At 46.1% G+C, this 13,854-nt stretch overlaps 1 protein-coding gene across 3 annotated transcripts in view; it reads right to left on the bottom strand.

The window, feature by feature from the left end:
• The window catches only part of WASF3 (WASP family member 3), an 86,158-nt gene that overhangs the window by 30,352 nt on the left and 41,952 nt on the right, over nucleotides 1-13,854 (bottom strand). For all 3 annotated transcript variants that reach the window (XM_075419723.1, XM_075419715.1, XM_075419731.1), the window contains one exon: nucleotides 861-1,003. In XM_075419723.1, the coding sequence (XP_075275838.1) occupies nucleotides 861-993 (133 nt within the window). In that variant the 5' untranslated portion in view covers nucleotides 994-1,003. The remainder of the gene's footprint in view (nucleotides 1-860; nucleotides 1,004-13,854) is intronic.

The raw sequence follows: 13,854 nt of genomic DNA, 5'->3' as shown, positions 1-13,854 counted from the left end.
AACACCAGACTTAGTGGGACCCGTCTTCTAAACTCCATACAGACTTTGTTACATTCTTAAACCATTTCCATTTACAAAGTGAAGAAACTGATGAAGCAGTTTCTTTTCTAGGACCAGAGATATCGGCACAAACAACAGCTGCTGATTGTTAAAGATTCTCTGAAGAGACTTTTCCGATTCATTAAGAAACATTATTCTTCTTGCAAGCACTCCAGACATGCTTCTACAATTGCTAGTTGTGGTGTCAACTGACAGGTGTACTGTGTAGGCTACTCTGTATGGAGCTGATGCTAGCTTGCCTAAGAGTAGCCTACAGGTTTGTTCAGTGAATGCCATTCCTTTGATCTATGTGCTTAATTTCATTCACATGAACTGATCACACATACATACAAAGAAAAGATTTAAGAAGTATTTCAGATGAACTGAAATATCAGTCAAATGTGTCATGTGATGCCAAGAGGCAGAAGAGTTTGCTGGCTTCATCTTGTACAACTGAAAGCCAAGAAAAATTCAAGTGCCAGTCTTGTTTCTTACATGAAATCCTCTCAACTTAGCCTGATTTTCTATGCCATAATTATTTGGTTGGTTAGGGTTTTTTTGTTGTTTTTTCTTGCTTGGTTGGTTGGGGTTTTTTTTGGTTTTTTTTTTTTACACTTGCAAACCTTAGCGAGGCTCTGCTTGTATAAACTTCAAAATACAGAAAAGCATAAAAGCAATGAGACAGAATTATAGTATTATATTACCTAAGTAGCAAGGTCCTGTATCATAATTTTACTATTTAAACAAGCCATCTTAAAGCTTTTCATTTATTCAGTTTTTCATCAGGAATCAAACACTTGCAGGAAGTTCCAGATACTTACTTAAGCTGCTCAGCTGGCGTATGATGGCAGCGAGGGTACTATTCGTTACACATTCCAGTTCACTAGTAATTCCCTCTGGCAGAGCTCCTCGGCAGAGATGCCGCGGTTCGATGTTCCTTTTCACCAAAGGCATGGCTCACAACCTGGAATTTACAGAAAAATATGCATTATACTTACAACAATGAATATAAGAGCTACGAATCTATGTAGCACACTGTCTTTTTCTACAAAATATACTTCACCTTTCTTCCTTTAAAGCACTTGCTTCAGCCTTCCTGCCATGAGGTATCATACAATTCCTACCAAGGCACTGGAGCCACGCACTCAAGCCAGAACATAACAGCACTGCAGATGAGCACAGAGGACACGGTCCTTGTGGATAACGTACACCAAATCCAAGGCAAAAGTGTAATACTTACTGACTACACAGACCTGTGCTCCTGTACCAGAAACACTGGACTTTGGTGCACATTTGCATCTATAAAAAACTGGCAGTACCCACAGGAATGGCAGAAAAGATCACTGTCTGGAGCAAGCTGGCTTGCTGCCTTGGCAAGCTGGCCACCGACGGACTGCCCGTGCATTACAGCCCCCTGACTGCGTCAGACACTGCCCTACAGTAGGTTTTCAGTTGAAATGATAAACTCATCTGACAGATAAGAGCACAGGCCTCACAGAAGCAGGCTGAGTGAGAATAAGGAAGTAGCTGCAAAGGAAGAAGATGGTTTCCCACAGGTGGTGCTGAATGACTACCCGCATGAGGTCAACAGCACATACTGAACAGACTCTAGGAGCATCCCAGATGCAGGAAGATATTTATCTGAGAAAATAAAGGCTATTGAAACTGGTTTTCTTGGAAAAATAGAAGAAACTAGGATGGGGAAAACAAATACAAAGACAGATCTCAAAGCATCACAAAAGGGCACAATTCCACAGAAAACACTATCCCACAAGGAGCAGCTTTGAGAGCAAGAATGCCGAAGTGGGACAGAATTCCCCCAAAAGGAAAATTAAAGCACATAATATAAAAAGTTCCAACACAGTTTTCTTTAAAATATCATTAACATAATTATGAGTCAATTTGATTAGCTTTTACGAACACTAACAATTCAATGTCCACGCACTGCTTATGAATGATACTCTGTTTAAAGACCAGGTGACACCAAAATCATCTGCAACGAGAAGTTAGTGTTATGTAGTGCATAAGTTCATTCCGAAAAGACGTAACAGAAAATTTCTTTTTTATTGCACTAAAGCAATTAAAGTAACCTTTCCATTTCTCTAATTAAAATCACATTAGTAAATTAAAGACCTTTTTGCTTTTCAAATGTTGCATAGCAATTTTTGTAATAACTTCCACCCCAAAGTTTAATATATTTTCTTCTCAAGAACATTTCTAAAAAAAATAACAACTTTAAAGTCATCACCAAAAAACAAATTATTTAACAGTAAGGTGGCTTCAGAACAGGCCAGGAAGAAATAGGCTCATGACTTCTAAGCAGCAGTCTTGAATTATATTTTATATCTTTCTTAATATCAGACAATTTATATGAATATGTCAGAATCTAAGGCCAGGTGAGTTTGCTAAATTTTAAACAATAAGTCAGAGGTAAGAGAGCAACAATTCTTATTTTGTATTAGAACAAAAAGCATCTTGCTTCTGTTCTACATTTTCATATTCCTCTAAAACAGATGCATTTTAAAGTACTACTTAATGTTCAACGCAGTCAGTCTTCTGAAATTGGTCAAAAACAGGTAAAAACTGGAAATTCGTAATTATTAAAGAGCATCCTAGCAACATCATACTGTGAACAGACTAGTGCATTGCAACTATGAAATAAGTCATTATAAGGAATTATTTCACTGTGCAGTAAAGTGTTCATAAATATAGTTGGTAAGAAGTAAATTAATAGGAGCATAAATCAGTGCTAAGCAGCCAATTCCAAATCTTAGTGTTACTCCAACACACAGGCCACAATTTTTGGTTTTCTCTGTAACATTAACAACACTGTCGTACCAACTAAAGGCATAAAATCTCTACAACTATGCCAACAGAATCCCTGAAATGTTGGTGGGTGATCAGACATCTCATAAAATTGCCTTTCCTTGGAATTAATTTTTATGTGCAGTTCATCAGTAAAACACTCTGGTGAACAAGGCAACCTCTCTCCTGGGTTTGTTGGGGGCTGGGGGGGTGGTGGTGGTGGTTGGTTGCTTTTTTAATAGAATTACTGGGAACATGTTTTGCTACACACATTCATACTCTCATTTTTTTAATAGATCTTACTTAAAATCCTATATGAAAAGACAGAAGACCAGCAGAATAAAGCCTGGTTTCCACGGCTTTCTGTCTGGCATTCTCAGAGCTGGCCCTCCTCTTACCTTTTTCAGTTTATCCGACTCTTTCCCACCACCCCACACAACACGCTGGGGCCAGTGGAAGCTGGCTGCACACTGCCCAGCTAATTGCCTGCTACCCCTTAAAACACCTACCACTCTGAGTATAATCAAAATGCCTTTCACCAGGAGCACTAATTTAAGTCTCTTCTCCACATCAGGTTCTTCCTCACCTACAAAAGCTAATTTGAAGAAAACGCACAACCACAGCTTTGAGATTTTCATTTTCTCATCAATTCTTTATGAAATGGTCCAATGCATTCAAGAGCTGGCAGGGGACAGACCGACCCAAGTGTCCTGGGTTTGGCCAGGACAGGGTTAATTTTCACCAGACTCCAGGAAGGGGCACAGCCGGGGGGTGGGGGCTGACCCCACCTGGCCATACAGAGCCGGGTATTCCATACCATGGGACGTCACGCTGGGTTCCGGTGGGGGGGGGGGGGGGTGCGGCGGGAAGGCACTCGCGGCTTGGGCGGGCGCAGCGCCGGTCCGGTTTCGGGAGAGCGGCTGTTGTACGGTTCGTGGTTGTGTTTTCTCCTTATCTGTATCGTTGTTGTTCCTGTTTTTCCCTCTGTTTGCTGTTCTGTTAAACTGCCCTTATCCCGACCCACCAGTTTCTGCCTCTTTCTTTTCATTCTCCTCCGCACGCCGGCGGGGGGAGGGGCGGCCGCGTGGCGCTTTTGTTGCCGGCGGCAGCCGAAACCAAAACATTAAATTGGCGCCCAGACGTGGAGCAGGGATAACGGCAGGGCTGAGCAGCGGCTGTTAAGACTGTTTTCTTAGATTTGCTTAAATTTTGTTATACGCATTTTTCTGTGTTAAGTAGTTGCCGGTAAAAAAGGAAAAAAAAAAATGTTTCTGACTTTGATCAAGTGGCTCTGCTATGTAAATCCGTACTTGCACTATGTGTTCATTGCCATGCTGTTCATCATCACTGGAAAAAGGATTAAGATGATGATTTTGCTGTACTGTACGATATCGACTTATGATATGATAACATCACTGTGCATGAAATTAGTCTTGTATTTGCATGCGGCACTGCGGTCATTTCCGTACCTCGGATCCTATGTCTTAGATTTTGTTAATAATCAAACCCAGTCTGTGGGGAAAACCGAAGGGGATACCTTCCCCCACTCTTTCGCCCCCCCCCCTCTCTCCCTCAGGCTGGTCCTAACTGCTTTTGAGAATTTCGAGTACCCGTGGGATGCTCAGGGCAGCACTCTCCTTTTGTTATGCCTCCTGAATGGGTTGCAGGTTTTGTTTAGGGTTAAGCAAGTCGTTAAGAACATCGTGCAGAGACCTGCCCCGGGGCCGGATAGCTGTGAGTGGCTGGGTGTGTGGGACAGCATGGGCAGATGTCTAGAGCAGTGGGCACCTGCGGTGTGTTTTAAACTCACCCCTGAACAAATACAGAACCCGGACAATCTGGTAAAATATCTGAAAAAAGTGTGCTGCCACCCTGGGAATTCCAGAGAGACACAGATCACCACAATGTGCTGGGGTCTGGCCCATGCCTACCGAGCCATGTTCAACACTGTTCAGTGCCTTAAAGGGGAAAGGGGGGGAAGCGAAGCGGCAGGCGCTGCAACTGGCGCTGCCCCCCCAGCCGGCCCTGCAGCCCCTCCAGCCCAGCAGGCAGTCCCAGCCCCCCTGACCGGCACCACCGCTGCTGCAGCCACAGCTGCAGGGTCTGCCTCGGTTTCCCCAGCGGGCACAGCAGCTGCTCCAGCCCCAGCTCCAGCCACAGGCACAGTGACTGAGCCCAGTGACCAACCTGTGCAGGTAGCAGTCGCCCCCGTAAAACTAAAGAAAGACGCAAAGAGAGCGGATCGCTCTGGGAGGGATGATGATGAGCCAGGGTCATCACGGGAGATAGAGACAGAGATCATCACCCGGTCCCTGTCCCTGGGCGAGCTGCGAGACATGCGGAAAGATTTCAGCCGCCACCCAGGCGAGCACATTGCCACCTGGCTGCTGCGGTGCTGGGATAATGGGGCCAGCAGCTTGGAGTTAGAGGGCAAGGAAGCCAAGCAGCTGGGATCCCTGGCCAGGGATGGGGGCATTGACAAGGCCATTGGGAAAAAGGAACAAGTCCTCAGCCTCTGGAGGAGACTTCTCTCAGGGGTGAGGGAGAGATACCCCTTCAGTGACGATTTTGTATGCTATCCTGGCAAGTGGACCAATATGGAAAGGGGTATTCAGTACTTGAGGGAATTGGCTGTGCGGGAGCTGGTTTACTGTGACACAGACGATGAGCAGGTACCTACAGACCCAGATGAACTCCAGTGCTCACAATCCATGTGGAGGAAGTTTGTGCGGAGCGCACCCTCCTCATATGCCAACTCACTGGCAGTTGTAAACTGGAAAGGTAAAGACGTACCAACAGTGGATGAGGTGGCTGTCAGACTCCGCCAATATGAGGAAAGTCTCTCTTCCTCCCTTGTCTCAGCCGTGGAGAAACTGGTCAAGCGACTAGACAGGAATATGTCCTACTCCCCACCTGTACGGGCCAGTGTCTCAGCTATTAGGGGCAGGCGTTTCTCTGCTCAGGAGAGGGAATACAGAGGCTACACACCCCGGGGCACCCTGTGGTTCTACTTGCGTGACCACGGAGAGGACATGAGGAAGTGGGATGGAAAACCCACCTCAAGTCTAGAGGCCCGAGTACGTGAGTTGCGAGGTAAAACAATCACAAAAGGGGACTCTGTTAGGAAAAATGCCGCTCCAGTTTCCAAAAGCCAGCTCTCCAGACCAGGTAGACAGTTTGACCTTGATTCCGATCCTCTGGAGGGGACCTCCAAGTCATTTTTACAGCAGGTGAGCAGCAATTTCTCTGACGAGGATTAGAGGGGCCCTGCCTCCAGCCAGGTGGAGGAAAGGGACAACCGTGTCTATTGGACGGTGTGGATTCGGTGGCCTGGCACGTCAGATCCACAAGAGTATAAAGCTCTAGTGGACACTGGTGCACAGTGTACTTTAATGCCATCAGAGTTCAAAGGGTCAGAGCCCATTTGTATTTCGGGAGTGACAGGGGGGTCCCAAGAGCTGAGTCTACTGGAGGCTGAAGTGAGCCTCACTGGGCAGGACTGGCAGAAGCACCCCATTGTAACTGGCCCTGAGGCTCCGTGCATCCTTGGGATAGACTATCTTAGGAGAGGCTATTTCAAGGACCCAAAGGGGTATCGGTGGGCTTTTGGCATAGCTGCTGTGGAGACGGAAGAAATTAAACAGCTGTCCATTTTGCCTGGTCTCTCGGAGGATCCTTCCGTTGTGGGGTTGCTGAGGGTTGAAGAACAACAGGTACCAATCGCGACCACAACGGTGCACCGGCGACAGTATCGTACCAACCGAGACTCCCTTCTCCCCATTCATCAGCTGATCCGCCAGCTGGAGAGTCAAGGAGTGATCAGCAAAACTCGCTCACCCTTTAATAGTCCCATATGGCCAGTGAGAAAATCTACTGGAGAGTGGAGACTGACAATAGACTACCGTGGCCTGAATGAAGTCACACCACCGCTGAGTGCTGCCGTGCCAGACATGCTAGAACTTCAATATCAGCTGGAGTCAAAGGCAGCCAAGTGGTATGCTACAATTGACATCGCTAATGCATTCTTCTCCATCCCTTTGGCAGCAGAGTGCAGGCCACAGTTTGCTTTCACCTGGAGGGGCATCCAGTACACCTGGAACCGACTGCCCCAGGGGTGGAAACACAGTCCCACCATTTGCCATGGACTAATCCAGACTGCACTGGAAAAGGGTGAAGCCCCAGAACATCTGCAGTACATCGATGACATCATTATATGGGGCGACACAGCGGAGGAAGTTTTTGACAAAGGGGAGAAAATAGTTCAGATCCTTCTGAAAGCCGGTTTCGCCATTAAGCGAAGTAAAGTCAAGGGACCTGCTCAAGAGATCCAGTTTTTGGGAATAAAATGGCAGGATGGGCGCCGTCAAATCCCAATGGATGTCATCAACAAAATAGCAGCTATGTCTCCACCAACCAGCAAAAAGGAAGCACAGGCCTTCCTGGGTGTTGTGGGTTTTTGGAGGATGCACATCCCAAATTACAGCCAAATTGTGAGTCCTCTGTACCACGTGACCCGGAAGAAGAATGATTTTGAATGGGGCCCTGAGCAACGACAGGCATTTGAACAGATTAAACGGGAGATAGTTCATGCCGTAGCCCTTGGTCCAGTCCGGTCAGGGCAAGATGTTAAAAACGTGCTCTACACCGCAGCCGGGGAGAATGGCCCAACCTGGAGTCTCTGGCAGAAAGCACCAGGGGAGACTCGAGGTCGACCCCTGGGGTTCTGGAGCCGGGGATACAAAGGATCCGAGGCCCGCTATACTCCCACTGAAAAAGAGATTCTGGCAGCATATGAAGGCGTTCGAGCTGCTTCAGAAGTGGTCGGCACTGAAGCACAGCTCCTCCTAGCTCCACGATTGCCGGTCCTGGGTTGGATGTTCAAAGAGAGGGTCCCCTCTACGCATCATGCCACCGATGCTACGTGGAGTAAGTGGGTCGCTCTGATCACCCAGCGTGCCCGAATGGGAAACCCCAGTCGCCCAGGAATTCTGGAGGTCATCATGGACTGGCCAGAAGGCAAAGATTTTGGAGCATCGCCAGAGGAGGAGGTGACACGTGCTGAAGAGGCCCCACTGTATAACCAGCTGCCAGAAGATAAGAAACAGTATGCCCTGTTCACGGATGGGTCCTGTCGCATTGTGGGGAAGCAGCGGAGGTGGAAGGCTGCTGTATGGAGCCCTACACGACAAGTCGCGGAAACTGCCGAGGGAGAAGGTGAGTCCAGCCAGTTTGCAGAGGTGAAAGCCATCCAGCTGGCTTTAGACATTGCCAGTCGAGAGAAGTGGCCAGTGCTCTATCTTTACACCGACTCTTGGATGGTGGCCAATGCCTTGTGGGGGTGGCTGCAGCAATGGAAGAAGAACAACTGGCAGCGCAGAGGCAAACCTATCTGGGCTGCCCCATTGTGGCAAGATATTGCTGCCCAGCTAGAGCAGTTGGCTGTAAAAGTCCGTCACGTGGACGCCCACGTCCCTAAGAGTCGGGCCACTGAAGAACATCAAAACAACCACCAGGTAGATCAGGCTGCTAAGATTGAAGTGGCTCAGGTGGATCTGGACTGGCAACATAAGGGTGAACTCTTTATAGCTCGGTGGGCCCATGACACCTCGGGCCACCAAGGAAGAGACGCGACATACAGATGGGCTCGTGACCGAGGGGTGGACTTGACCATAGACACTATTGCACAGGTTATCCATGAATGTGAGACATGCGCTGCAATCAAGCAAGCCAAGCGGGTAAAGCCTCAGTGGTCTGGAGGGCGATGGCTAAAATATAAATATGGGGAGGCTTGGCAGATTGACTACATCACACTGCCACAGACCCGCCAAGGCAAGCGCTATGTGCTCACAATGGTGGAGGCCACCACCGGATGGCTGGAAACCTACCCTGTGCCCCATGCCACCGCCCGGAATACCATCCTGGGCCTGGAAAAACAAGTCCTGTGGCGACATGGCACTCCCGAAAGAATCGAGTCGGACAACGGGACTCATTTTCGCAACAGCCTCATAGACACCTGGGCCAAAGAACACGGTATTGAGTGGGTGTATCACATCCCCTACCATGCACCAGCCTCGGGAAAGATTGAACGTTACAATGGGCTGCTAAAAACCACTTTGAGGGCAATGGGGGGTGGGACTTTCAAAAATTGGGATACCCATTTAGCAAAGGCCACCTGGTTGGTTAACACCAGAGGGTCCACCAACCGGGCTGGTCCTGCCCAGTCAAAACCTCAGCGCCCAGTAGAAGGGGATAAAGTCCCTGTAGTGCACATGCGGAACATGTTAGGGAAGACGGTTTGGGTTAGTCCTGCCTCGGGCAAAGGCAAGCCCGTCCGCGGGATTGCTTTTGCTCAAGGACCTGGGTGTACCTGGTGGGTAATGCGGAAGGATGGGGAAGTCCGATGTGTACCTCATGGGGATTTAATTTTGGGCGAGAACAGTCCATAAATAAATTGTATAAAGTTAGTTGTTAAATAACCCTGTCACTGTCTGTTATCACTGTTATAATTGTTATATTTTGTACCAGTAGTAGCATAGTAAGAATTGTCCAGATTAAAGAAGGATGGACTTTTTCGATGAAAACCTAGCAGAGCACAGCGATGATGGAACTGGACCTGGTTTTCAACAACTGGCATCCAGCAACTTCATCAAGATCAACATCTCCTGCAGACTGTGGGCACGGGCTGCACCAGATACATCAGCCGTGAGCTCCGGATGCAGCAAGTGACCGCCCATCACCACACATCACCTCTCCCGCCATGGAAGACCATAACGACAGATGGAGCCTGAAGTCATGGATTAAATGAACTCAATGGACACTTTAGAGTGATGATCCATAGACTAAGGGAATGATATCTGGAGACAGGAGAAGTGATGGTGATCAACTGGACAATGGGGGACCTGGGCATGACGTAGATGGTATGGAATAAGGGGTGGATAATGTCCTGGGTTTGGCCAGGACAGGGTTAATTTTCACCAGACTCCAGGAAGGGGCACAGCCGGGGGGTGGGGGCTGACCCCACCTGGCCATACAGAGCCGGGTATTCCATACCATGGGACGTCACGCTGGGTTCCGGTGGGGGGGGGGGGGGGGGGGGGGGGGGGTGCGGCGGGAAGGCACTCGCGGCTTGGGCGGGCGCAGCGCCGGTCCGGTTTCGGGAGAGCGGCTGTTGTACGGTTCGTGGTTGTGTTTTCTCCTTATCTGTATCGTTGTTGTTCCTGTTTTCCCTCTGTTTGCTGTTCTGTTAAACTGCCCTTATCCCGACCCACCAGTTTCTGCCTCTTTCTTTTCATTCTCCTCCGCACGCCGGCGGGGGGAGGGGCGGCCGCGTGGCGCTTTTGTTGCCGGCGGCAGCCGAAACCAAAACACCAAGACATCCAACTTCTTTAAAGAGCAGGCTAAAACACACAGCAGTGCTGAGAGAGAGGGAAAAACAAGTTTCATTTGTGAATGCATGATTTAAATTATTATGTATCCACCTCATTTCAGTGTGGAGTTTAATTCCAAAAGGTACACTGAACACTGATGAGTAAATATATGCAACAGATTAAGCAATGCATTAACTGCTCCTGATCAGAGAGGGGAAAAAAAAAGCGGCCTGCAATTGCAACTCTAAGTTTCTTCTAATTTAAAACCTTTAACTACCTGAATCGAACACTTACAGACCCATTCAGCTTTAAAGCACACACAACATTTTTTTACACTTCTGACTTAACTACCAGATAGCAATGGTGGCAGTTATCACTCTGTTGCAAAATTTTCTCTTTGGCTATTGGAAACACACTTATTTTATATTTACCTGCCATCTTAATTAAGAGCAAGGTAACATATAACACTTCAGTAAGTAAAAAAGCTCTTATTACTATGTATCCTTGCCACTAAAGTACTACCACCCTCTTCTTCATCACACACAACTCAACAGCTGGACAAACTTAAATCTCTCTTAAAGAAAATTCATGGGAAGCGGGGCTAAAATCTTTTCAAAATACATGTAACAGGAGGTTAAACAAGAAATCAAAACAAAATAAGCTTCTGAATTACAGGGGCTTCATCAGCCTCAACAAGGCTGGTGGGTGATATGTTACCAGGTGCAGGAAAAAAAAAGAGTTGGCAACTGCAGTTCCATTGCATTCCGCATTCACCTTTCACCTGTTTTGAGTCACACTTCAGCCTCAGCTTATTACTAGAGGAGATCATTATTGTGATACTCTCTCACTGTATTCAACACATTGGCTTTTGGTAAATCACACTCAGTTTTACAACATAGATGTTAAGTAACAACTTCTCTTTGCTATCCCCAAATAAACGGAAAACAAGGCAAAGTTGCTATTATTTTCAAAAATTGCACTGGTTCAGAAGATTGGCACCAACCATAGTTGATCATTACATATTTTACCCTGGCTAAGTCCACAATACAGCCATAGACTTACAGCTAGGTTAAACAGGTCCAACCCTGCTCCCTGCGTGGAGCTGCCTATGCCCGACACAGCTGGCTCTAAACCACCAGCTGCATCTGGCACAAGAGATGAAGGATCTCAAAGATGTTGTCCTGCATATAACTAACTGGCTGCACTAGAAATGAGACATTAGCATCAGATCAGAAAAATGGGAGCAGGAGTCAAAGGGGGAAGACGAAAACTAAGAGGGTGAGATGTTGCTTAACATCTCACTAAATCGCTGCATGCCTCATTGGACATGGATCAGATGAAACATCTGGCTGAACTCTGACTGGAGCACAGACAGACACTGCCCTCCAAACCCTGCAGGCATCAGCAAAGGCACCGCTAACCTAACTCGATTTCCACGAACATTCTGAAGGGACAGGACATCAGAAGCTTGAATTAGCTTAGATCAGCCCATTAAAAATTCACATTAGGCGTGCTCTGTCAGTATTCTCACCTCCCTCTTTCTTCCTCCCTCGTAAAAACTTGCATAATCCCAGAAGCTATTGCTGTAGAGGCAAGCGGGGTACAGAAAGAGATAATAGAAGCATTTTTGCTTTTCTTTCCACGCTTCCCCTGCAGTTGCAGGAGTATCGCTCCAGGTCATCTTGAACCACCTTCCTGTGGACAACAGCTGTTAAACTGCACCTAAGAAGTTCAGCATCGCCTTGACAAGTCAGACTTTAAAAAAACAATCAAGTAGAAAGCAGATGTACAGTAGCAAACATGAAAGATGACAAACACAATGTACAATCTTTCCAAACAACAGCAGAGCACAGCTATTACGAGCGACAAGCTGGATTTTCAAGTATCTGAGCAACTGGCAAAAACTAAAAGCAACAGCTGTTCCCCAAACCTGCCTTTTGCCCTTTCATATCCCAAAAAAGGCATTCTAATTTATACTAGCACTAAAAATAAGTAGCTGAATTTCACGGTTCTTTAATATTATAAGTTCTTTATCTATTCACTAATACCATAAAATGAATGCCAATTCATTATACAGCCCCTCTACTTGTGAATGTTCCCTTCTTATGTTTTCTCAAAGTCATTGCTCAATCCATTTCTTAAACTCTTAAGAGGTTTCTTCTTATATTCTCTAGTAAAATACAACAAAGCTGAATATTTTTACCATGAAAAAGCTTTCCATACAGCCATCCTAAATTCTCCCTGAATATATTCTATTACTTGCAGGGAGCTTTAGGGCTTTTCATTGATGAATCTCACCTCTAAGAAGACGGGGGGGGGCGGGGAGAAACTACCCTAATTCTCCTTCTACGGAGAAGAAAAACAAGAGATGGATTGAATATGCAGCTTGTCATAAGCAATGAACCAGGTGGGATTCAATTCAAAATTAAGCACTTAAATTTGTATGACTACTTATATATGAGCTCAGTGTCTGCGTCTGTCTTAAGAGCTCAGCAGAAGCCTAAGAGAGCAACTACATGACTGCATCTACTGACAGACAGATACAAGAATGATACAGTGAGGTGAGGTACCTCATGTGTAAGCTCTGATATGCATCCACCTAAATTTAGGTGTCTGAATCTAGAACTGAATTCCACCTCATCAAAACCAGAGAAATACTCTCCCTTTCCTCACCTCTAGCCCCACAATAAAGGCAGACTACCGCCTACTCACACTGTCTATGCCTAGGGCCTTTCAATTTTTCAAATGTTCACAGACAGTTAAATTTTCCCATACTTAATGTCCTAACACTCAATTCAACACGCTAAATTTTCATCTCTGACTGGCACCTAATTTGGCAATATTGCCTATTTCCCTATTCAAGTTCATAATTCTAGATAGTCTGCAATTGCCCGACCTTCAAAACTTCTGTATGTGCTGAACATGAAGAGTAAGGAAAGCAGGAAGATGAAAGACCCCAAACACTAGTTCTGTAGATGCTCTCCAGCCCCTTTATTTTCCCCACGGAGCCACTATTATCACAGACCTCCTGTCCTCCAAAGGCCCCTCATCTTTCACTCTGGAGCACAAAGGAGGGGCTACACTATCCTCTTAACTCAAGCAAAGGAAAGGAATGTACAAACCTTCACTTGTGTCCCTTTGTTTTTCCTTTGTCCTAAATGATGATGGCTGGGAATCAAATGTTTGGGAACCTTTCCTACTTATTATCTGTGAATGTCATCTACTTCTTTATCAGTAATGACAGCTTAAAGCCAAATACACTGGAAGTAGCAGCTATTCTGAGAATCATTATTTTAAATTCATGATCCATATAATGTCATTCTTCCGTACTTTTAAAAGTTGGGGTTTTTTTTTTAAAAAAAAAGGCTTCATTCTAACCAAAGTTTGAAATTACATTTTGTATACTGCAAAAGGATACAAAATATTTTGCCATCAATTACTGCATAACACTGCTCCAATGTTCCAGAATAATTCGGCATTTATCAAAAAGCACCTAAACAAGACTATCTGCAACTAATTTTTCTAACATTTTCTAATTAATTCAAGTTATTCTTCTTATAGCATCTTCTAGGTATTCTAGTTCTATCAAGTATGCAATTCCTCTCTCAGCCAGGTTACTATGGAATAAATATCAAAACAAAAT

The sequence above is a fragment of the Opisthocomus hoazin genome, chromosome 1 (assembly GCF_030867145.1).
Source record: "Opisthocomus hoazin isolate bOpiHoa1 chromosome 1, bOpiHoa1.hap1, whole genome shotgun sequence".
NCBI lineage: Eukaryota > Metazoa > Chordata > Aves > Opisthocomiformes > Opisthocomidae > Opisthocomus > Opisthocomus hoazin.
Note: the sequence above shows the minus strand (reverse complement) of the source record. Positions and strands in the feature narration are given on the sequence as shown.